This window comes from Bombus vancouverensis, chromosome 8 (genome assembly GCF_051014615.1).
Source record: "Bombus vancouverensis nearcticus chromosome 8, iyBomVanc1_principal, whole genome shotgun sequence".
NCBI lineage: Eukaryota > Metazoa > Arthropoda > Insecta > Hymenoptera > Apidae > Bombus > Bombus vancouverensis.
In genome coordinates, this window is record NC_134918.1 from 647,398 (window position 1) to 674,623 (window position 27,226).

A 27,226-nucleotide genomic window follows, 5' to 3' on the forward strand; every position below is an offset into this window, starting at 1 on the left:
AGTAAGCTGAAGAATTTTCCAACCACCTTTACAACACATTTACACCACATAATAACAACAACAACCCCAAATGCCATACGGACGAGGATGTGCAAACCACTAGTACCTCAACTGACAAACACTACACCATACCTAAAACAACAGCACAAGAAATTAGAAACATAATCGAGAAGACAAAAAAATAATAAAGCACCAGGAATCGACCTAATCAATGGCAAAATCTTGAAAAACCTTCCGCCAAAAGCGATAAGACCAACAACGATAATATTTAAAGCAATTCTAAGAATACAGTACTTTCCTGGACTATGGAAAATAGCACAAATCGTAATGTTACCCAAACCAAACAAAAACCCACATCTAACTGCATCCTACAGGCCAATATCATTACTATCTGCGTTCTCCAAATTACTAGAAAAAATAATATATAACCGCCTAAAACCAATGATAGAAAAGGAAAAGCTAATACCGGACCATCAATTTGGATTCAGGAATAAACACTCCACAATAGAGCAAATGCACAGACTCGTCAATGAAATCTTACAGGCGCTGGAAACAAAACAATATTGCACGGCACTCTTTATGGACATTGAAAAAGCATTTGACAAAATAAACCACGAAAGCCTACTACAGATAATCAGGAAACAATTCCCGGAGCAAATATACCAATTAATAAAATCTTACGTAAGCAGCAGAACCTTCGTAATAAAAATCAAGGGCACATACTCCGAAGTCAAAGACATCAAGGCAGGGGTTCCGCAAGGAAGCGTCTTAGGACCAATGCTATACACACTATACACTAGCCAACATACCAACAACTAGCAATAGCAAAATACTGACATTCGCGGGCGACACAGCGGTACTAGTCAGGCACACTAACCCAGAAACAGCAGCCAAATTACTACAAGAACACATTTCAAAAATAGAAAAGTGACTGCAAGATAAACAAATAAAAGCAAACCCCGATAAATGTAACCTTATTACATTCACACTGCGAAAACAGACACCACCAATCATCATACTGAACGGCACGCACATACCGCAAACAAGGCAAGTCAAATACCTAGGTCTCCACCTAAGAAACACAACTCACATGGAAACAGCATACTAAATCAATAATAGACAAAATACAACAGGGACAAACAACAAGGAGACAAATGCATTGGCTAACAAGTCGAAAATCCAAATTAAGCGTAGAAAATAAATTAGAAATATACAAAACGATCATAAAACTTATCTGGGCGTACGGAATATAACTATGGGGGACAGCAGCAATGAGCCATATAAACAAAATAGAGACAGTACAAGCTAAAATTCTTAGAACAATAGTAAACGTCCCATGATACGTTAGAAACGAGGATATACGGAAGGACCTGGGAATACCAACGGTCAAAGAGGAAATTAGCAGACACGCAAGAAAATATAAAAAGAATAGGAACACATCCAAATCGGCTAGCTGTGGAAACGATCAACACCTCAAACATGGATAGAAGACTGAAAAGGAAACACCCAGCAGATCTCACAAAGGACACAACCTAACAAACACGAAGATGGTATCTCACTGGGGATAGCCATCCACATGATAATCTAACAGTTAAAAAATTCTACCAAATGTCCAAACTGGACAAATTGTGAATTTAAACAATTAAATAAAAAAAAAGAAAAAAACTAGCCTGCAATGTGAATCATACTTGTTATCATATGTTAAGTAGAGCTTAATGTAAGAGAAGGTTTCTTAAATTTTATAAAAAATGAATATTATATTTTGTATACAAACGTCATTGGTTAAAGACTGCAAATTTGGACAGAGTACTTGTAATTTATTATAATACAAACTATACATAGTAGAATAATTGTAAGAGTATTGTTGAATACTAAATTGTTGAATTACTAAGTTGTTGAATTACTAAATATTATGTCATAAATAATATGCAATATATTAAAATTATATAAAACATATCGCTGACATATTTTGTCCATTTTTCGCGTGTGTTATATACACACTTCGGAAAATCTCCAATAGTTTAGCCTGTATAATTTAACTCGGTTATAATTATTCGAGACTTGTGATAGTGAGCTTGGGCTCAAGGTGACAAACAGTCGCCGAACGTAGCCGCGGTCAAGGGATGAACGTTTTGTTTAACAAAGGTATGGTGTAGTAGTATAGCTCTTCTTAAAAAGAAATAGTTGTAGCGGCACTCGACAATAAATATTCCAACGGTTTCTGTCCCGTGGCTCGCCACACGCAGACTCTATTCTCCGGGTAAGATGATTACCAGATGTCGATGCATCTCCACAGTACATACTCAGCTAGCCTGTGGACTCGTTATAAATCTTAAGATTTAGTTAATTAAAGTCCTTCAAACAGACAAACAGTCCTTGTCCCAACTACGGGAAGATAGGGAAAATCTATTTTTCTCACGAACGATGCTTCCAGCTAGCAACTTTCCCTCAAGGGCGGCTAGCATCCTTCTCTAACCACCAACATGGAAATTGACCAATTAACAGCAACGTCAATTTCCCTCATTTTCCGAACGAAGGCTTTTCTTCACCAATTCGATGATATCATGCCCTTAGACACACCCCATCATAGTTTTTCTCTACAGCCTCGCCGTGACGGAAAGTCATTCTCTCGTGACGTCTCATTAGCGAATTACATAGCGTCTTCACGATTAGTGAATACTCCACGTTTTAACATAGATTCGAACTTAGACTTTGACGAAAACGTGAATTTGCTATCCCGTTGACCGCGGATTCGTTATCGAACCTGAGGGCACCGTCATTAGTGTCTAATCACCGCGGTTACTCGATAACTTTGTAATAATCACGATGTATTAATAAACATTACCTCTATTGTATAATAACAATGGCTAATCCTAGTGAAAGTTCGTTAAACGCCCCTAACCCTGTTCTTAATGTGAACCCGACATATATATATTATGTGTGTATATTTTATATTACAGATGTCATATGTCTTTCTTACATATTTAAACACATAAACATCTACAGTCTTTTTATTAAAAAATCGTAGGACTACATTTCCATGCCTGTGTCGTTGGCAATCCTAATCGCATAAGGAACATCATGTATTGTTACATTGCTATGAATACGTCGACCTTGTCTACCTATATCTTCAATTAAAGTCTTCTTGTACTCCAGCCATCTGGAATACGTGAAAAAATATTATTATAATTAGAGATTAGCAAATATAAGTTATGTTTTCTTTTAAAATCAATTCTAACGATTCAGCAATACATATATGTAGTATCGTGGACGAAAAGCTTAAGAGATATCGGGCGAACCATGAACAATGTCGCGAGAGCCGAGGCACCGTCGGGTCCATCAATGTGTCATCGGTCTTTTCAAGTGCATAGTTTCGTAGAAAAGACCTACGTGACCCTGGCCACGAGCGGTTGCGGAGCACGTGCGTGGTGGGGCTAAGAAAATAGACAAAGGGACGCTAAGGGAAAAAGACGAGTTAACGATCAGTGTTAGTCGAGAAACAGAGTTTGCGAGTGGCGTTGCCGAGAGAGTGTTGATTGCATTTTGTGAAAGTCGAGTCGTTATCTAATTATTTAGTTGTGCTGTTTTCTGTACGTTTGGTGTGAATAGTTCAGGTTGAACAACAATCGTCTTTTTCTGTCCGATTAACATCTGTATCATCCATTCCTTGTAAATATATTATATCACGATATTACATATATATATATATATATATATATATATATATATATATATATATATATATATATATATATATATATGTCGGATTCACATTATAATTAGGGTTAGGTTCGTGAAACGAATCCTCATTTTGATTAGACATTGTTGTTACGCAATAGAGAAGATATTGACTAGTGCAAATATGATTATTACAGAATTTAACAAGTAACCGTGGTAATTAGATACTCGAGATGCTAATAACAATGATCCTAGGTTAAATAAAAAATCCGCGGTCAAAGGGATAACAAAATGCGCTTCCTTCCAAAGTCCAAGTTGTACTCAACTTGCTTATCTATGGTACAAGTATTACTGGACTAACGGTTTGGCTAACAAAGGTATGGTATAATAGTATAGCTCTTCTTAAAAAGAAATAGTTGTAGCGGCACTCTACAATAAACATTCCAACGGTTTCTGTCCCGTGGCTCGCCACACGCAGACTCTATTCTCCGGGTAAGATAATTACCAGATGTCGATGCATCTCCACAGTACATGTTCAGCTAGCCTGTGAACCCGTTACAAATCTTAAGATTTAGTTAACTAAAGTCCTACAAACAGACAAACAGTCCTTGTCCCAACTACGGGAAGATAGGGGAAATCTATTTTTCTCACGAACGATGCTTCCCGCTAGCAACATTCCCTTAGGAGCGGCTAGCACCCTTCTTTAACCACCAACATGGAAATTGACCAATTAACAGCAACGTTAATTTCCCTCACTTTCCGAACGAAGGTTTTCCTTAACGAATCTGATGATCTCGTGTCCTTAGACACACCCTATAATAGTTTTCCTTTGCACCATCATCGTGACGGAAAGTCATTCTCTCGTGAGGTCTCATTAGCGAATTACATAGCGTCTTCACGATCAGTGAATACTCTACGTTCTAACAAAGAATTAGTTTAATAATACTTGTATCGTAGGCAACTAAGTCGAGTCCGACTTAGATTTTGAAAAGAAGTACATTTGTTATCCCGTTGACCGCGGATTCGTTATCGAACCTAAGACCATTGTCATTAGTGTCTAATCACCGTGGTTACTTGCCAATTCTGTAATATCCACGCTTGTACTAATAATCGTATTTGTACTAGTAAACATCTTCTCTATTGCATAACAACAATGTCTAATCCAAATGAAGATTCGTTACACGCCCCTAATCCTAATTATAATGTGAACCCGACGTATATATGTAAGAGATGAAAGGACATCGGGGCCTTTCTTTTGGAATTTTTGGAAAGACCCCCAATACTTTAGTCTAGACCTTTTATTATAGCGGTACTTGAATAATAAAACTTAGAAGTAGTTGCTTATGATTTAATCCGATTATGTGTGCCCGAGAATTATGACAATAGGCTTGGGCTCGAAGTGACATAACCGGTCGCTGAACGTAGCCACGGTCACGGGATGGACGTTTTTACCTAATAAAGATATGGAATAATTGCATAGCTCTCCTTAAAAGTATAGTTGACCCGAGAGGTACAGAGAGGTACGGAGAAGAGTATATAAGTGCAGCTCGACTTGGACAGAAGAAGTTAGTGGAGTTCTACTTGTGGACGAGTAAGTTGAGTTACAATTGAATTGTGAACCAGTGAGAAAGCACATTTGCTACCTCGTTGACCGCGGATTCGTTATTGAGCCTAAGATCATTGCCATTCGCATCTCGAGTGTCTAATTACCACGATTACTTGTCAAATTCTGTAATAATCATATTTGTACTAGTAATTATCTTCTCTATTGCATAACAACAATGTCTAATCCAAAGAAAGATTCGTTACACGCCCCTAACCCTAATGATAACTATATATATATATATATATATATATATATATATATATATGTATGTATGTGTGTGTGTGTATTAGAAATTTACAAACTATTAAATTGAAAAGTATTTCGTGAAACTATATGCCTTCGTTTTTGTGTTAAGAGAAATCAGGTTATCAGTCAAATATTTAAAGTTAATTAAAAAACAAAGCTTTGTATGCAAAAAATTGTATTCTGCGTTTCTTTACTTAATTTATTATGTTCTTTTAATTATATTACCAGTTACAGGATATCCTATATGTATTAAATTGATACATATGAAACGTCGTTTCTTTGAAGATTGAATTTGACGCGCCAATATTATTCGTTAAATATTGTCCTATCGTTAATGAAGGATCAACCATATTAAAGAAGAAGAAATTTACTGTAACACACATATACCTTAATATTAAGGATATATATAATAAAAATATGAAACTTCATTGTGACTTTAATATAGTATATATGTATAATCAGAACACTTATGTAATTCTTTTTATCAATTTAAATTTGAAACAGGTTTTTTTTATTCACAAATACATTAGAATCAATTCTCGCATTGAAAATCTTGAGTAAGCTTCTTTGGCGTGGCGCAGTGACATAATTAATTATTTATAATAAATTTATTTCTAGTTGAATCTAGTGCTTAGGTCCAACGGATAGTGTTTTCTTAGCCTGCGGATCTGGTCCGACGTATTAAGTAATTTAGTAATTAGGGGGTTTCGATGGTTGTTAACTCTTATGATACATCTATTACTACATTTTGTTATTTCTTCTTTGACCGTGGTTATCTTGAGATCGCGATGTATTGCTTCGTTGGTAACATACCAGGGTGCATCTATTATAGATCTTAGAGTTTTCGATTAGAAGCGTTGAAGTATTTCAATGTTGGAATTACTTGCCGTTCCCCATAGTTGGATAGAGCGTAATTTTCCTCTGCGTGCTTACGTTGCAACGTCGGCCAATGAGCCAGCAGAATTTTTTAAGTTTAGCCTTGAGTTGCTTCGATTTGTCTATGATGTCCTTTCCATGTCATTCTCCTGTCCAGAGTCATGCCCAGATATCTGACTGAATCCTTGTTAGGAATTGTTATATTGTTAATGGTCACCTGAGGCCAGGTTTGTTTTCGCAGCCTGAAGGTTACACGCGTGGGTCTAAACGCGTGGTTGTCGTTAATTTTGAAGCCCCATTTGTGGAACCACTTTTCAATAGAGTCGAGACATCGCTGGAGAGTGGATGATGCGATTATCGGGTCTGCGTGAGATGCTAATAGTGCTGTGTCGTCAGCAAATGTCGCTATGGTTATCTCTGTTAAAGTTGGTAAATCGGCAGTGTAGATGGAGAGCCAACGCCCATGCCGCGCTGAGTGCACTCGTTCCCGCTATCCATGATGAGTGTTAATAATGATAGTAAGTTATTAATTTGTTCTGATTGTTTCTCGATTAATTTTTCGAGTCTAGAGAAGTTACCTGTGATTTGTGAACTGGGAACACTATTTTGAGAATGGTCCCTGTAGCTATTCGGATTATTTTGATTTCCTTGTACTGCTTGGGCATAGGAGATTGAAGGAGTCGAGAATTTTTGAGGACTTGGTTAGTTATTTCCTTGACTCTGAGTTTAGGATATTTATATTTGTACAAGGTCTTGTAGGCTGAGCAACCCTTATAGTTCGCAGGATGCTCTCTGTGAGAGAGGATGCACTTCGCAGGGGTTTTTGGAGATTTAGTACACTGATCAGTGGGGTGAATATCTGCACATTTAACGCAGCGGAAATTATGGTTGCAATATTTCTGCGTGTGACCGTACCTTTAGCACCTTTTACATTTCACTATCTCTTTTTTTATAAAAGGAGGTTCGAATTTTACTGCTGAGTTCATTAGTCGGTTGATGTTGTAAATTTGTTTATTGTTTGGCTTTTGTTTTAAGTCAATGAAGAATAAGGATAGCGGGTTTTTCGAGATTTTATGCCTTATGTTGCTAATGTTTGTTACTTCATGGCCATGTTTTAGGAGTTCGAACTTCACTTTGTCTAAGTTAGCAGAGTGGTGGATGTTGCGCAGTACCACACGAAAAGGTCTTTCTTGTTTGAGTTGATATGTGTGGAAGTTTGCGTTCAAGGTTTTTAGTAACTTTATTAGTTTTCTATAGGAGTCTGAGTTAGTCGGCAGAATTTTTAGCTTGGTTATTATTTATTTTTAGTTTGTAATCCTCTTTGTTGCTATCTTTCTCAATGAACTTTATCATTGTTTGAATGTCGATGACATCATCAATGAAGATAAGTGGGGAGGGGGATTTTTTTGTGTATATTGGTTAGTTAGTGTTGTAGCTACGTCCATGGAGTCGTTTGTGGATTCTAATATTGCGAATCTATTGTAAGTGGTTACACAGCTTGTTGACGATTCGTTCTGGCTAGTGTTTGCGTTTATTTTAAGTGTTTCTAGCTTACGCTTTTTTATTTTGTCGTTTGGAAGGAGCGATATATTGTTCTTTTGCCACGGAGGGGGTAGAGCGGTGTAGTTATAGTTTTGCTCAAGAGAGCCTGATCGAGATACTTAGGCCATCTTCGAGCTAGTTAATTCAATTTAAAATAACCAGTCGAGAGGCTATGATTCGGGTCAGAGATTAGGAGCGTTGGATTTTAGAAACACTTGGTTTATGTCTGTTCCGATTCACTTTCGACGGATGGGCGTCACGTGTTGTATTGTGTACTTTACAGGGTACTAAACACACGTCTGCGCTCTTCGGCACTCAACAACAAACTGATTTGAAAAAGGTTTTTTTTTATTTATTTAATTTAAGTTTTACAATTTGTCCAATAGGACATTTGGTAAAATATGATAGCTTAGTGGTATAATATTATAACATGTGGATGGTAACCTCCAGCGGGGTTCCATCTTCCAAGTTGTTTATTTTATTTCTATTGTGAGGTCTGCGGGATGCTTCTTCTTCAGTCTTCTTTCTATTATGGTTTCATTCGTTTCAGCAACTATCTTGGAATTTTTAAATCTTTTCGTAAATCTTCATTTCTGACGTGCCATGGGGCGTTAACTATTGCCCTTAAAATTTTTGCTTGCTCTGTTTCTATTTTACTTATATGACTCATTGCTGCCGTCCCCCATAGTGGGACTCCATATGTCCAGATTGGTTTGATTATTGTTTTGTATATATTTAGTTCATTCATTATACTTAATTTAGATTTTCTATTGGTTAATCAGTACATCTGCTTCCTTTTTTCACGTATTCTGTTTATTATTAATTTTATTTGATGCTTCCATGTAAGGTGTGTATCTAAATGCTAGATATTGCCTAGATATTGTTATTGCCTAGACTTGCTTTGTTTGTGCTATGCGGGCGCCGTTCAGTTGGATATCTGGTGTTTTTCCTTTTCTAAGTGTAAATGTTATGTGATTGCACTTACTGGTGTTCGCTTGTATTTGTTTCTTTTGCAGCCCCTATTCTATTTTTGTAATGTGTTCTTGTAGTAGTGCGGCAGTCGTTTCTGGATTTGCGTGCCTCACTAGTATGGCCGTATTGTCCGCGAACGTTAGTATTTTGCTGTTGACAGTTGTTGGTATGTCTGCCGTATATAGTCTGTATAGTATTGGTCTTAGGACGCTTCCTTGCGGTACTCCTGCCTTGATATCCTTAATTTCAGAATATGCATCATTTATTTTTACTACAAAGGTTCTATTGTTTAAGTAAGATTTGAGTAGTTTGTAGATTTGTTCTGGAAATTGCTTTTTGAATGTTTGAAGAAGTTTTTCGTGGTTAACTTTATCAAATGCTTTTTCAATGTCCATAAAGATTGCCGTGCAATATTGTTTTGTTTCCAGCGCCTGTAAGATTTCATTGACGAGTCTGTGCATTTGTTCTATTGTGGAATGTTTATTTCTGAATCCAAATTGATGGTCCAGTATTAGCTTTTCCTTTTCTATTGTTGGTTTTAGGCGGTTATATATTATTTTTTCTAGTAATTTGGAGAGCGCAGATAGTAATGATATTGGCCTGTAGGATGCAGTTAGATGTGGGGTTTTGTTTGGTTTGGGTAACATTACGATCTGTGCTATTTTCCATAGTGCAGGAAAGTACTGTATTCTTAGAATTGCGTTAAATATTATCGTTGTTGGTCTTATTGACTTTGGGGGAAGGTTCTTGAAGATTTTTCCATTGATCAAGTCAAATCCTGGTGCTTTACTTGTCTTTGTTGTCTTGATTACGTTTGTGACTTCTTGCGCTGTTGTGCTGAGTATGGTGCAGCGTTTATCAGTTGTGTTGTTGGTATTTTCCACTTCTTCATTTGTTTGCCATCTGGAAATGCTGTTATTAATTTCGTACGGTGAAAATATATTTTGTAGGTGCTTCGAAAATTCTTCTGCCTGCTCTTCGTTGCTTCTGGCCCATGCGTTGCCCATTTTTCTGATTGCTGGGATTGATTTTATTGTTTTCTTAACTTTGTTAGTGACTTTCCATAGTGTGTAGTTGGTATTCTCATGCGCGGATAGTGATTCGATGAATTTTGAGAATTCGTTATTATGATGTTCCCGTATTTTATTCTTTAATTCCTTTGTAAGTTTATTTAGGTTTTTCTTGTTTTCTCGTATTCTCTGTTTTTGCCATTTTGCTTTCGTTTTTCTTTTTTCCCTGATTTTATCTAGGATGTCCTGTGGAATAATTTTTAATTGCCTGCTATTTGATTCATGGGTGGTGGATGCCCACACAGTTTCTTGTATTATTTCTGTCATAGTTGCTACTGCCTGCTCAATGTGTTCAGGTGTTTTCAATGGGATATTGCAGTTGATTTTGTTTTCGATTAGCTCTTTAAAAGTTTGCCAATTGGTGGTTTTATTGCAAAGAGACTCTGATTTGTTATAAAGTAGTGGTTTGCTTGTATATTCTAATATAATTGGTGTATGGTCGGAGTTAAACTCAAGGCTGGTTGTTATTTTTAATTTGCTTACGTTTAGTCCTTTTGTTACTGCAAAATCCAACAGGTCGGGTGTTTTATCGAGGTCTGTCGGCCAGTACGTTGGTTTTTCTGTAGATAGCACGTTGAATTTACTGCTTCTAATGTATTTTTCTAATGTTCTACCTCTCAGCGTGTTAATTCTCGAACCCCATAATGTGTGCTTTGCATTAAAGTCTCCTGCTGCTATATATTTGTCGCCTAAGGATTGGAAGTCATCCCATTTTTTAAGTGTCATTTTGTGTCTCGGAGGTACATATACTGCTGATATCTGGAAGTAATTGTCATTGCTTTGTATTGTGACAGTGGTTGCTTGTAAGTGTTCTTGATTTGTTTGACTGTGTAGGTGATGCATGATGTCATTTTTTATTATTACTGCAGTTCCTCCATGTGCTTTACCTGAGGGGTGTTTGGTGTCGTAGATGATGTAGTACGGTATTTTCATGTAACTTTTTAGAGTGAAATGTGTTTCTGAGACAAGTAATATATCAATATTATTTTTATACAAAAATGTTTTAGTTTCGTGGGCTCGACGTTGCAAGCTACTGGAGTTCCAGGCTGCTATTTTCAACATGTCCATCTGTATTTTTTAATTAGCAAGTTTGTTGAGAAATGTTAGGTTGGTATGATTACTAGTTACTACAAGCTAAGTTGATACGACTTCTAACGACGCTCTTTTGTCTTAGAAGTCGACCACGTGTTAATTGACCAAGTGTATTCTGTGAGTTAAGAGGTGTTGTACGAGGCGGAGAAATATATGGAGTAAATCGAATCTGTGTGAATCGATTAATTATCAACCCCAAACCCACATCAATTAACAAGTTTGGGAGTAGTTGTAACATGACTGTTGTTTGTTGTACTTGTTGCCTTAGTGCTGTGTTTAGCTCACTTGTGTTTACCATTTTTCCTAATATCTCCGTACTTTTAATGGATTGTTTGAGCATTTGTTTGATTTCTGTATCGTCTTCGATTTTGTTGCTTTGATTTTGATTGATTGTAAGCGTTGCTTGTCTAATGTTTTGGGTTACTTACGCATAGCTTCGATTACCTTGGGGATCTATGTTTCTGTTTATAGCTTTTGGTTCATATTGTGCTTTCAATGTTGTTTCATTATCCGTTATACTTTGTTGTGGTTAGTAGTTATCGATTGATCTATTGCGAAGTGGAGGAAACAGTTTACATTGTAATTGTTTCCTGATTTCACATCCTTTATAGCTAGCTGGGTGGTTCCCGTTACAATGATAATATCTAACTTCTTTCATTTTTCTTGTATATGGGCAGTGTATTGTTAAGTGATTTTTTGCACATTTAACACATGCCGGGCTTCTGTTACAATAATTTTTTGTGTGATCGTATTGTTGGCACCGCATGCGTTGTGGTATATCTTTTTTGTAGCGTGATGGTTTCACTGTTACTATTGTGTTTAGAATTTTTTTGATTTCATAGATTTCCTTGTTATTGGTTCTGGGTTCAACTTCTATTAAGAATAATGGTAATGGTTGCTTCGTATCGTATCTTGTCATATTGTTTATTGCTCTTGTTTGATGGCCAATTTTTGCTAATTCGTCACTTAATTTTTTTGTGTTAATGTTTGGATGTAATCCTCTTATAATTATTTTGTAACTCCTTTCCGTTTTGAGCTGGAACGTGTGGTATATAGCATTTTTTTCCTTTAATTCTTTTATCACTTTCCTATAATTTTCTGGGGTGTTTGTTTGAATTTTTATTTGTTCTAATTTTGTTTGTTTTATTGTGTAATTTTCCTCCCCAACTATATTGTTTAGTCGATCAATAAGCGGGTCTATTATCTGGGCCTCAACAAATATTGGCGGTGGTTTTGTAATGTGTGTTGATTGAGTTGTGGTTTTTCTTGTTGGGCCATCGTCTATTTCTTCCGTTAGTGAGCTGAAGGAGTTCCTAATGATAATTCTTGCAGCCATCGCTGCTTTTCTGTATCTAGATTTCCTGCGGCACTTGTGCCTGGAACTATTTTACGTTTTTGGCTAGTCTTTGCTAGCTTCCAGTTTTCGTTCTGGTAACATCTTTCGTTATCGTGGCTGCACTCCTCCTGTCTCCACTGCTCTTTCATTTTTTCTGTAGCCATATCGTTTTGATTGTTGTTATTTTGCTGCTGTTGCTTTAAGCCTGATAAATCTACCGAACCGTTTATATAATACTTTTCTCTTTTGGTTGCAATCTTGATTGTTGGTATCTGCTGCTGCATTGTTTGACTTCCCCTCACTAGCACTATTCGTAACACTTCTCTGAATCACTTCACTGGAGCGCACGATTGTTTACACGCGTCTGTTCGCCTCGGTTGCCCGAGCCCGAATGATTTGAAAAAGGTGCCATAAGATTTATAGAAATATAAATTTAGCATTTGGGTAAGGTTAAAGACATTCCCAATTTCACTTTAGCAATATTTTAATGCATAAATTATTCTAAAGGAATGTATGACTGAAGAAATTAGAACAATTAAAATACCAAACATCAAAATAGTCGTTGAAAAAATATATTGAGTGATATGGAAATTACTTTAATTAGATATACGATATTTGGATGGTACTACGTGCAATTAAAGTTCCACTGCGTAAAACAATATCTGATACGTATTTAAAACTTCAGAATTAACAAAGCTATACTTATTTCCAAAATTTTTGATGTAGGAAATAAATATAAAGGAATACAACATAGAAGATATCTTATAATCCTGATAAAAAAACGAATAAACAAAGTATATAATAATAAGTAGACAGTAAATTTTTATGCAAATTTATATTTTTAAGAATGCAATTTGAAGAAGTTAGAAGAAGTAGCATCTATAAATTTTTCTTAAACGAATAAAAATCTGCATTTAATAACAAGAAATGACATACCTGCGATTCGTTACAAATTTTTCAAATAATTGCCCCTCAGTAGGAAATTTGGAATCCAAGAACAACTTTACGCGTTCCCAAATATTTGCACGATTATGAATTCTCAACCAATACCGTGGAACCAAAAAACATCTTACGGATGAAGTAGCTACTATTCTTCGATTAACCATATTTTCTCCTAATTCATAGGTAACAATTTTATTATAGAAATAATTTTTGTTAAAAAAATTCTTAGACAAGTAAATTTAGCAAAATATTACCTAAGCCGAAACACGCACCCCTGTTAAACGTACAAATTTGCATAAATATTGTACGTACGTCAGTCGGATAACGTTGCTGAGAGGTTGATGAAGGTTCTCTCATTAACATTTCTGCTACATCCGTAATTTTTTGCCATTCATTGATCTGTAGATTTATATGTTGTCAAAATCAATGTCCAACTTACAAATTTTCTATTTACAGTCAGTCGCGGTACTTACATATCAATAAAATTACTAAATTTCTAAAAAGAAATTAAAAAATTAAAACAAAATTTATAAAAATTTTGAGATAAAATTACGTTAGAAATGACAAAACCATAAATTTTTCCAATGCTAATATATTTTACTTCTAGTATTTTATATCTTTTCACTTTCTTTTTCTTAATAAAGAAGATGAAAGTAGTTAAAGTACGTTATATTTAAAGAACGTACGAATATAGATTTTTGTAACTGACTGTACTTACATTCAACTTCCTTGCCTGCATTCTTTGTCTTAAATAATATGAAGATGTAATAATATTTGCCGGTGTCGTACTTACGACGTCTAATAATGTAGTTGTAATGACGCTTGAACGTTCAAAATCCATTCTCCTATCAGTTGCTTTCGATGATAGTAAGAGCTGTGCATAATCTATGAAATCTCGACTTCCGTCGATAGCATCGTCTATGCCATTTGCCTTTAGAATTAGGTGAAAATACAATTATAGTATGAAATACATTCGGTATTATTGTATATATATTATTACATTATACAGAAGTCCGATTTTAATCTACAGATGCGAAGTACTGATAAATTATCTACTATAAGAAAAGAATGTTTTGACAGGAATTAAATCTTTAATAGTCTTCTTATAGTAGGCTGTAGAACTAAAATACAAGTAAATAAAATAAGAATAAAATAAAAAATACAAAATTTAGTCCTATTCCCCGTATATTATTACAAATTACATTTATCACTATTATTAGGTATCATAAGTATATAAAACATACTTTGGTAGTTTCATATTCGTATTCCAATTCGTTCATCTTTGTAGCCATTTCTAAGCTCTTTAATAATCTGGGTTCCTTCTTTGCATTATCCTTTTCAGGATCGTATAATTCGTATTCAGTTCCATAAACAGAATATGTTTTACGAACAATCATGTGTTCTATCAGACGACATTCACCTTCTAATAGGAAATGGACATGATTCACCATTCCTTTACCATCACCTAACAAAACCTTAAATAATTATTTTGTCATTCCATTTACACTTATTCCGCTTCAATAGTATTAGTATAGTATTCAATAGTATTTGGCCTCGTTTTAATCAGAAAAATATCACTAGTACGATAATGAAATCTTTATTACGGAAGAACTGGTAATACAAAACTTCGTTGTGTTAGCATCGTCCCATCGCGAGCACTTATGAAGTATTTAGTTACTAATGTAATATAACAAATGTAAGAATACGTAATTTTCGTTTTTCTGTGATATTAATATTATGAGTATTATTTTATGCAATGTAATTTTATACCTCATCAGGTTGAAAATCCTTTAATTTACTGAGAATACAACATTCTCGTATTGTTTCTTCGTCCCAACATTTAAAATAATTGAAATGTATTAACGCATCCTGCAATATGTCCCACTCTTTTTTTAAAGAAGACCGCAAAACGTCATCGAATTCCAAGCGAGGAATGCGGATCAAATCTACTGCGGCTATAAGCAAAACAAGATTATGTTTCTTACATATAATATTTTTGTATATTTTGCATATTTTTACAATCTCAGTTACTCTGCTATAAAGCAATATATCTGCGTTACTTTTAGTAACACGAGAAAACGCTTAAAGAACGATTTGTTTGACTCAAGAGGACAGCTTATTATAATGCGAAACATTCTTTCTTCATGGTCACATTTTTCGAGATTTAAATATTTTCGTAACTTACTTTTTAATGAAACCTTATATATTTCCGTATATCAGTTGTTAAAAACTGGCGATAAATTTTCACTGATTACAGCAGTACACCCACTATATATCGCTTAAAGTTAGAGGTTTATCAAATTTAGCTCCTTAATCTTCGTACAAACTCTAACTTTATCTAACTTTAAGGGGAATAGACTGAAATACTACGCCACATACGCGCTATTGTTCGTGCAGGCAGGATAGCCTGCTACGAAAGGAGGAGAAATTGCTATTTTTGGGTGTCAACGTGACGCAGTTAGAAAACGCTGTGGCTACGGAAACACACAGTAGAGGAGAGGGGCGCATAAAGGCATAGTGACTACCTCATTCTCGAGCAAATAGTTATCGACGAATTAGCAACTTTAGTCTCATCCATCAAAATCAAAGTTCATTGTCCGCTACCTAACTATCTGCAGTTGTACAAGACTTCCTCGTTGACCCGTACGGCATATTTTTGTCTCGATTATTGAAGGTTATCCTTTTCCGTCGCACAAAATGGTTGTTACATGTTCATCAATCCGAATCCAGCAAAATTGTTAGACTCGCGATTTCTCCTATTTTCACTGTGTTGGGCACACCGCCAGAGAATTTAGGTCTTTGACGTTTTTAAAAGTCGCGTTCGCTTCCCAGTTCACCTAACACTTATAGATACGTTTTTTATACCCTATATAACAATCTATATATTTTCTATATATAATATATATTATATAATACTAATCTTAAATTAAGTATTTTAGGATACAAATACTTTAACACTTTTGTATAGAAAATGAAAAAACGTATCGAATAATATATCAAAAGGTATAATTTTGAAAAGTTACGGAAACATCTAAATCTCGAAAAATATAATCATAAAAGAAATATTTCGTGTTATAATATTTGTCTCTTGGAAGCAAGCAATTCATTCCTTAAACATTTCTTCGTATCATCAAAAGCGACGAGATATTGCTTTGTAACAAAATTACTGAGATGTATAATGTGAATCTGTTTTATTTTGTTTATGCTTTATATTTTCACAGATTCAACTGAAGAAGCAGAACCTGAAGAGAAATCCATTTTACCTATTAAAAATTATAACTTTGGATATTTTATATATTTTTGTACATTATATGTGAGGTGGTAAGTCGTGATAGGTGCAGAAGGAACACTTGGGTATTGTTAGCAATATATATTTATTAACATATACCGTATATGTACACTTTACGTAGAACTCGCGATTACTATTAGCGGTTCGTGGGATTGCAAGTTCGAATGATGATTGCTTAAGATGTCGAGAAACTCGGATCAATTATTTCTGCTAACTACCAACTAGCAACTCGGACTGACGTCCAACGACTGATTTTCCGTCACGATGATGCTGCAGAGGAAAATTATGATGGGGTGTGTCTAAGGATACGAGATCATAAGATTCGTCGAGGAAAGCCTTCGTTCAGAAAGTAAGGGAAATGGACGTTGCTGTTAATTGGTTAATTTCTATGTTGGTGGTTGAGGAAGGATGCTAACCGCCCTTGAGAGAAAGTTGCTAGCGGGAAGCATCGTGAGAAAAGCAGATTTCTCGTATCTTCCCGTAGTAGGTGATAGACTTAGGGACTGGTGAGACAAAAGCTATTTGTCCGTTCGAAAAACCTGTTGAGGTAAATGTTAGATTGGTGTGATCACTAGTTCCTACATGTACCTAGAGTTGGTACGGTTACTAACGACGCTCTTTCGTTTGCGCGTCCGCCACGTGTTAATTATCAGAGAGTATCCGGTGTGTTGTAATGGCTGTACATGGTGGTGAAATACAGAATATATATATACAAAATTAAATCTGTGTGGATCAATTAAATATCGAACCTCAAAACGTATTCAATAACAGGTTATGAACCCAGGACGGCGAACTGTGCTATTAAAGATATTTATTTGTCGAGTTCTGTTTCTGTGAATATCCGAGAAAAGGCCACACCATGGCCTATCAGGACAAGATGAGCGATGTGGACAAGGACATGAATCCAATTCTCAATAAGGATAACTGTATGAGTACTAGAAGACGATGACGGAAGCTTCTATGGTTTTCCTGGGTTGCTGGGATGCGGTGGATTCAGGATTGACTGCAGCAGAAAGGATGAGACCTGAGTACGTCAAACTGGATAGCAAGGCGCGTGCATTTTCCGGCACGTTCGCCCCGAGTATCTCACGGACATCAGCGGTCTGAAAACGGCGAAGGAGTGCTGGAAAGCACTGGAAGAGATCCATGGGAGATCCACATCGATGTACATTGCCTTGTGCCTGCGGGAACTGGGCACTATCGAGAAGACGCCCAGCATGGATATTTCTGTGTACTGTGGGAAAATCCAAGTTCTGTGTGACAAGTTGTCTAAAGTCGGTATTAAATTTGAAGATCACATTGTGGAATCTTTCATTTTGGCTGGACTTGTGACAGATCCAGATTATTCAACGTAGCCAACGCCCTAGCCGCGCTGAGTGCACCCGTTCCCGCCAGATCACGAAAGTTAAGCAGCGCCGGGCACGGATAGTACTTGGATGGGTGTCGCCTGGCCACACACCGTTCCATCAGCGGTGGTATTAGGCGCGGGGGGGGGGGCGCGTTGCGACGCTCACACCGGTTCCCGGGCCTCTCTCGATCGCAGCAGGGATGGTCATCGTGGAGATTTTAGTTGGTTGGAGTCCGACACTACCACGCCGCTTTCCCCAGAAGCGGCCTGACGTCCGTGCGGATTTCCTCCACGTAAATATAAAAAAAAAGATTATTCAACGTATGTCAGAATAACAAAGATTGATAAGGACCTGACCTCGAGAGCGGTGAAGGCCGACCTTCTAAGCGAAGAAAGAAGAATTGATGCGGTTGCGGAGTCGTCCGAGCAAGGTAGCGCGTTAGGGACTAGAAGACAATGGAAACCCAGGCCATACTAAAACAAAGATGGCGCGAAGCCGAAGAGCAGAGACACAAATGATCAAAAGATGAAAAGGGAATTGAGCCAATTGATATTGAGGTCCAAAGTAATGGTGAAAATAATGAGGGACAAGTTGATTTTTTCATGGATAATTTAATTAATGAAAATAATCAGAAGGTTCAGGAAGAGGCTGTAAGTGTACCGATTGTGCCTAGAAGGTCAGCAAGACTACATAAGCCAAAGAGTTGTAACAGTTGCGCTCATGTTGCAACGGTTTGTAAAACTCAAAGTTTGTATGTGTCAATTAATATGTACGAAGCCCTGAGGGGACCCGATGCTCAAAAGTGGACAGAGGCAATGTTGAAGGAGTTGGACAATCTCGTGAATAAAGATGTGTGGGATATAGTGCAAAGACCATTGAATAAAAATATCATTGACTGTAAGTGGGCCCTTGCCGGCAAAAGGGATTCTGATAGATATAAGGCTAGGCTTGTAGCTCAGAGGTTTTGGCAAAGACCTGGGATAGACTATTCGAAGACCTTCAGCCCAATTGAAACGTAGGACCCTAAAAATTTTACTTGCTCTGTGTACTGAGGATGAGTGAAGCTATGAACACATTGATGTAGAGTGTGCATACCTCAACAGTCCTTTGGATGAGGACATATACATGGAGCAAGCTGAATTTTTTTAAATACCAGGAAAGGACAGGACTCAATATGTATGTAAGCTTAAGAAGAGCCTGTATGGACTGAAGCAAGCTGGAAGAATGTGGTTCAAACATATTAATAGTATTCTGAAGGGTATGAATCTGAAACCATGTCTGAGTGATCCATGTGTGTATGTGAATGTATCCAAAGATGTAATTGTCGTGGTGTATATGGATGACATTCTTGAGTTTGGAACAAAGACTGCGATCGGTATGCCCAATGCTAGTATTAAGGAAAAACTAAATGTTAGGATGCTGGGTACTGATACTCAATTCTCGTCCATCCATTTGAGTAAGCCAAACAGCACTACTGTTGTGTTTGACCAATCTGTGCAAATAAGCCAAATGCTGAATCTGTTTGATATTACTAATGAGACTGGAGTGTCAACACCACTAGGTAAGGAGTATGAAGCTGGTTTTGATGTTGAGTGTGATGAACCTTTTGACAATGAGTTGTATGAACAGAATGTATGCCGCTACTGTAAGCCGTTCTGATGTCGCATGTGCAGTAGGTAAGCTAAGTCAGTCATTTTTATAGTTTTTAATGATTTTGATTAAATTCCTAGTTGCGTTATTTAGTTTGCGTTTGTCGTCAGGTGTTCTATGACTCTGCCATACTATTCTAAGTCTACGTTTTTCTGCGATTTATTCTAATATGTGATGGGAGTATTCATGTTTATTGATACAACTCTTAGTAGGTGTGGAAGAGCGGATAGCGTTCATTATGCTGGTGTTTAAGTATTCCGTGGCTGTTTCAATATCTTCATTTGTTTCTTGGGAAATTAAGGCTGATGTTGAATGATTAAAGACATCTCTAAAGAGCTGCCAGTTGTTGAGTTGGTTATGAATAAAGCCATTAGGTGGATTTTCGATAATTGTTGAACTAATTGTTGCAATAACGGGGGAATGATTTGAAGAGAGTTCCGCCGAGGAGTTGATTTGGACATATTTTGGCGAAATATTTTTAGTTATAAAGAAGACAAGTAAATCAGGTTAGTGTCGGTGGACCAGTATATGGGTTCATATGTGGTGAGGTAGTTGAGTCTGTTGGTGTTTATGCTATTCAAGAGATTTTTGCTCTTACTGTGATAAGTCTACTGTCCCATTGGGTATGTTTGGCTTTACAGGCTCCTCCAGCTATGAATCTATTGCCCAGAGCATCAAGGAAGTTATCAAAGGTTGTTATCTTCTTTGGCGATGGAGTGTCTGGAAAGGCAGTATACTGCTGAAGTGGTGATTGTATCATGGCAGTCTTCTATTGCTACGTTTGTTTCTTGGAGGTAGTCTTTCTGGAATGATGGAAGTTCGTAGTGCTTAATGCTGGATTTGATAATGATTCCGGTGCCGCCGTGGGCCTTTCCACTGATATGTTGGGTACAGTAGAAGTTATAACCATGTATTTTCTGATAGTTTTTGTCGGTGAAGTGGGTTTCAGATACGAGCATTACGTCGATTTGCTGTTGTTTTAGGAAGAGTTCTAGTTCGTATTTGTGTTGAGCTAGACCGTTGGCATTCCAAAGAGCTATGCGTATTGGTTTTATTTTGCGTCAGGGCCTATTAATTTATCCATGATGAGTGTTAATAATGATAATAAGTTATTAATTTGTTCTGATTGTTTCTCGATTAATTTTTCGAGTCTAGAGAAGTTATCCGTGTTTTGTGAACTGAGAACACTATTTTGAAAATGGTCCCTGTAGCTATTCGGATTGTTTTGATTTCCTTGTACTGCTTGGGCATAGGAGATTAAAGTAGTAGTGAATTTAGGAGGACTGGGTATTTGATTGGTTGTCTCTTTGGCTCTGAGTTTAGTATATTTATTTATATGTAAGGTTTTGTAGGCTGAGCAGCCTTTGTAGTTAGCAGGATGGTCACCTTGACAGTGGATGCACTTCGCTAGGGTTTCCGGTGATTTAGTGCACTCGCCAGTGGGGTGTGTACCTGTACATTTAACGCAGCGGAAGGCATGGTTGCAGTATTTCTGCGTGTGATCGTACCTTTGGCACCTTTTACATTGCACTATCTCTTTTTTAACAAGCGGTAATTCAAATTTCATTATTGAGTTCATTAGACAATTGATGTTGTAAATTTCCTTATTGTTAGGCTTTTGTTTTATGCCCATAAAAAATAAAGACAACGGGTCTTTCCAGATTCTATACCTTATGTTACTAACGTTGATTATGTCACAGGTGAAATTCGAGCAGCCATATGATAAACTAAAATTCCGTGCGCCTTATTACGTGTGACCGTCCGGTCAGCACCCGTTCTCAGCCGCCTGGGTGGCATTCGGTCACTCCAGCCGTTCTCCAAAATATATAATAAGTACGAGCAAAGCCTTCTCCCACTCCAACGAATAAAAGAATATAAATGCTCCCTTCAAAATCATCCAGTCAATCTGAAAAATTCTTAACTAACCAAAGTATCAAAAGTGTATCATCGCGAACCGAAAATAATACTGTACAAATTGAGTAAAAATAAAAAGAACTCGATCTCCTGTTCGAAAATTGACAAGTTTCTTATTTTTATCTTAATTTTACGCTACAATTACTTCGTGGCCGTGTTTTAAGAGTTCGAATTTCAATTCATCTAAGTTTGCTGAGTGGTGGATGTTGCGTAGAACCACTCGGAAAGGTCTTTCTTGTTTGAGTTTGATATGTGTGGAAGTTGGCATTCATGGTCTTTAGTAGTTTTGTGAGCCTTCTATATGCGTCTGGGTTTGTCGGCAGGATTTTGACTTTGTTGTTGATTATCTTTAAGTTAGTCCTCTTTGCAGATATATTTCTGTATGGACTTAATCATTGTTTGTATGTTGATGACATCATCAACAAATATCATTCAAATATCAAATCAACAAATTGTTGGTGGGTCTGCAACTTCCATGGGATCGTTTAAGGATTCCAATATTACGTATCTGTTGTATGTGGTTACTTGGTTTGGTAACTGTTCGTTCTGGTTGGCGTTTGTGTTTTAGATGATTTGTTTTGATAGATTTGTATTTTAGATTATGTTTATGTACCAAATTCTGAGAATGTTGCAGATATTCTTCAAAGGTTTAAACAGGATTAAGACTCTATATTTTACCACAGCTATAGGGCTTGTAGAAACTATCAAAGGGGAGTGTTGAGATAAATGTTAGGTTGGTATGATCACTAGTTCCTACATGCAGAGTTGGTACGATTATTAACGACGCTCTTTTGTCAATTATCAGAAAGTATCTGGCGTGTTGTAATGGCTGTACATGATGATGAAATACAGAGTATACAAAACTAAATCTGTGTGAATCAATTAAATATCGAACCTCAACACCTATTTAATAACAAAAGCTTAGCTAAATAAATCCTAAGATTTATAGCGGGTCCTTAGGCTAGCTGAAAATATACTGTGAGGATGTATTATGGACATCTGGCAATCATTTTATCCGAAGAATAGGGTCTTTGTGTAGCGAGCCACGGGACAGAAACCGTTGGGAAGTTTATTGTCGAGTGTTGCTACATATGCATTTCATACATCCTTGCATCCTTAAATGTTGCACGAATTCATAATAATTCACAATCTAATAATAATATTAACTTGACTTGATATTAAAACTTAACGATACAAGATTATTTTCAATATTATATGGTAGATAAATTTATAATAAAATACAAGCAATAAATATGTAGTTCTGCTGTACATACATACTTTTTGTAAATACTGCTGCTGATCTTGGTATTTCATGCAACAATGCGACTTCACCGAATATATCGCCAGAACTCAGGATGCCCATATCAACCTCTTCCGATTCACCTAAGCACAAATAAAATTTATAACGTTTCCTTACGCTTTTATAACACAACTACTTCTGCTCAGAAAATTTAAGAAATCCTTGTGCAAGTCAAAATAAGGCGGCAATAAAGAATAGAGATATTGTATTTAAAACTTCGTTTGTTAGTTTATGTAGTTATTTGTAACTTTACAAAACAAAGTAAATTTGTAACATATTGCAGGGCGACTATAAATACGATATAGATTTCGTTTGCTTTACATAATTCGAAAAGTTTTGTTTTTGTCTGTAATTTATATTTACGGAGAATTTGAAGACTTATATAAAGGAAAATTTATTTTACGTACCAGTCCAGCGATCAACAACTATTTTCGATACACCGACTTCTCCGCTTATAATGAAGTAAAGATTTTCAGCTTCGCGACCTTGTCGCACAATTACGCGATCAGGTCGTAAATATTGATAAAAGCATACCCCCGCTAAAATTTCTCTCAAATGTTCAGGATATTTTTTGAACACGCGAAACTTTTTAAATAATTCATATATATATTTTCTGTCGTCCGATGATCGGTCTTCTGGCCTCGTTAATAAATAAGAACGATCCTTAAATATAAAGTGTAACTTTTATCTAAATTATTTCGATGAATTATGATTAACAACAATTTGTAGTTTTATTGTATTTCATATTATAAATAAACTACGGATGTTTATACAAATTCATATTTCCAAAGAATAGAACTGAGAAAGCAGAAGTTAAACAGAGATTTGTTTCCTGCACTATTTATAGATTGTTAGAGAATGAATAAGAGATAAGTGTACTTAAAATTTTCTTAAATCCTTTGTAAAACGAGTAGTCGAAAAAGTGGACAAGCGTTATATATTACATACAAATGTTATCAGTTTACAACTGTACATTTGAACAAAGTGCTCGTATTTTTATAACACAAACTATAGACTAAAATAACGGTAAAAACATTATTAAATATTTATTACTAGATATTATTACGTATATAATATTCGGTATATTATTTACATGGAATATATTGCTAAAATATTTTGCATATCTGTGTTATGACTTAATTCACAAAAATTACTTTACCTCCCATTTTAATAGTAAAAATACGCATAAACAATATGTTTTCAGAAATCCTCGAAATTCTAAGAAAAAGAAAAATAAATGGTAAAACAATCTCTTTTCCTTGTTATATAGTTTAGGAATCAATAATTTGGTACTTGAAGCTTACTATTTTATATGCATAAACATCCGCGGTCTAGTTACATATATACATATAAATGAAAAGAAATGTTGAACCTCTAGAGTAAGAGCTTTCTTTTCGTGTTTTTTTTCTTGTGCCTTCCGAATATTAATTGTAATATCGTCACTGACTTCTTCAACTACAGACTTCTCGGTTAACCATTCGATATATTCCAAGACCAATCTCACTGCAGCTCGGAAAAGATAGATCCCCTTTAACCTATTGACCTAAACAGTTATTATCATTACTATTATCGTATTATTTTAATATTATGTTTTAACATTATTATTAATATTATTTTCAGTGATCATATCGTTGGTTTAACGGAAAAATAACATCTCGAAAATTGTTAATTTTGAGATATCTGTGAAAATTGATTCCACATTATTTTGTACCTGACTGTAAAATGTAAACATATTGTAACTATGCACTGTATTTACTAGGACAGAATTGAGATAATTATTCAATAAAATTATACTTTTTAAGACACTGTTTTAATTCACAAAATCTGTTTACATCATTTTTGCTAATAAAAAATAGCTGCAAAGAATATTTTGTCACAAATCCGAAAAATTTGGAAAACAATAAAAATAAATAGTAAAACAACATTTCTTTTGGTTATACAAAAATTAAGTTACCTGCAACGTTATTATTTACAATTCATTCAGAAATTTTCTAACGATGTAAATTTATTAATATAAATTTAATTAAGTTTGCTTTTTTCTAAATTAGATATTAAATTGATATCTAAATTTAAATTATTTAATTATTCATTATACAAATAGATAATAACTTTCTAGCTCAGCTCAATTTCCTGAGAATTTTACTTTCCTAGATATATTCTTCTTTTGATAATACGACAATGTATAATATTATACCTACATATGTACAATAGTTTAATTATTACATATTTTTATTCTCTATGGTGTTTTATAGTACTTTATAATCGTATTTTTTATACTTACAACTAATTCTTCTTCTTATCATTTACAACTACAAATATAGTTATACTACAAATATAGAATGATGTTCATATAGTAAAATTATTATTTAAGAACTTTTTTATGAATATATATAGCTATATCTGAATATATACTTATATGATCATGTATTAGATTGTCCCAAAAATTTCTTTCATTTTATAAGGAAATATTATTATTATTTCCATCTATTATTTCCTTTCGGGACAACCTAATATACACTAATTTGAAACAATAAAACATTTGGCATTTTTGTATGGAGCTTGTAGCATGTAGTGTGTTTTTAGTTGTCTACACTTTTTTTATTTTCGCTGTATATACTTTGTCTTTTATATAAAGTTATTAAAGTATTTTGTAATTAATTCAAAAATATTTTATCAAACTAGAAACAATCTTTCTTCCAAATTTTAAATATGGTAGTTATTCGTTTAAGGATTATTATCAGCATTTCTTTTCATCTTCTCCTACAATTAATAATTACAGGATATGAGGAAATTAAGTGGCATGACCATGACCTCGTGATTCTATATCTCTGAATTGCTAGAGATTTGTTTAAAAAAATTGCCGTACTATTGACCTAGATTTTGAAATTCAAAGTTAAACTTTTTTTGCTCCAATTGTATTCTACTCAAACGAAAAACAATTGGTTCAAGAAACATTATAATAAATTGTTTTTTAAACAAAATATCAGAAACAATGAATCTATCTTTGACCGGTTTTTGGAAGGAATATCTCGATACTTCCCTATATGAAATAACGAGATGAATCGGCCAACGCATAAAGAAATGCGATTCTATTTTAAAAAAAAACATAGTCGACCAACTGCGAACATACCAATAACATTAAGTCGTGCTCTCTTCGACGCCATTCAACTTCTCTTTGAAAGGTCCTTTTTTGTACAATAAGTAATTTCATGAAATCATGAAGTTAGTTGCTTCATTCTATTTAAGGTAGACTATCTCACGTGCTAAGAAATATTATAATTTCCTGTTTTCTCATTAATATCATGTTATTTATTTTGTGCCTGACTGTAAAATGTAAACATATCGTAAATCATGTCAATGGAAAAGCCAATGGAACTTTACAAAACATCATTTTTCGAAAAAATAGTTGAGTTGCAATCCATGGTTCGTTTGACAAATTTGGTCCTCGTGATGCAAGTAAACGAAGCAAGTAAAAAAATTTTGATCTTGAATTTCATCTTTTTTTAACAAATCTCCACCAGTCCAGAGATGTAGAATCACTCCGTGGCAGTCATGTCACTTGCCTTCTTCATCTCTATGTATGAAGTATATGTATACATAGTTGAATCTGGGGCTGCCAAACCGATCCGAAGTTAAACCACTAACGAAGTACAGGGTATAGGTTAAACTGCTATGCTTATACCTAAATCACGTCCCGGAATCCGGTAACTTTTGGTTTCGCCTCTCGTCAAAGTTTTTTCGACCCGTCCCAATCACAGATACTCAGGTATCTGCATACCACTATTTGAACGGTATGTAGAGTAATACAGTATATATGTACCTGTATATCATGTCAGTGACATTGTATTTTTTTAGTTGCTAAAAAATATTGATATTCACAGGATATTTTAAGTACAAACATTTTAAAAATATATGAATTATTTATTGAATTCAACTGAATTTATTTCTCAATATAGAATATATTTCTATAAAATCAACAAATATAATAATAATATTAACGAAAACTTCAAATTTTATTTAAATATGTATCTTTCACCGAAAATTAGAAGAAACTAATTCATTAATACAATTGCACAGAATGTACTTACTCTTTTTGGAATTAATGATCTTCTTGCTAGTATTTCAATAAATGATTCACGAAGTGAAACTCTTCTACTGTATAAACGCATCTTTCGTTTTCTTGATTAACCAATTGTAATATTAATTTAATATAAATTAAAGTCACTTTATAATTTTATAAACATAATTTAATTTTGTTCAATACTGAATGGGTATGCGATGTGACTTGACGTTTCTTCACAACATGTGTGTTGTTTTATCGATAAAATTATACAGAGTGTCTTGTAAACGTGCGACTACTGTAT

At 35.1% G+C, this 27,226-nt stretch overlaps 1 protein-coding gene across 1 annotated transcript; it reads right to left on the reverse strand.

The window, feature by feature from the left end:
* Positions 1-1,737: 1,737 nt before the first annotated feature.
* LOC117164761 (uncharacterized) lies at positions 1,738-27,031 on the reverse strand. Its single transcript, XM_033348058.2, has 10 exons — positions 26,951-27,031; positions 24,235-24,405; positions 23,270-23,525; positions 22,841-22,945; positions 15,131-15,315; positions 14,605-14,835; positions 14,154-14,291; positions 13,615-13,759; positions 13,355-13,532; positions 1,738-3,160 (listed from the first exon to the last, which is right to left on the reverse strand). Exons 1-10 carry the CDS (start codon positions 27,029-27,031, stop codon positions 3,031-3,033), a joined length of 1,620 nt encoding a protein of 539 aa, XP_033203949.2. The 3' UTR covers positions 1,738-3,030.
* Positions 27,032-27,226: the final 195 nt, after the last annotated feature.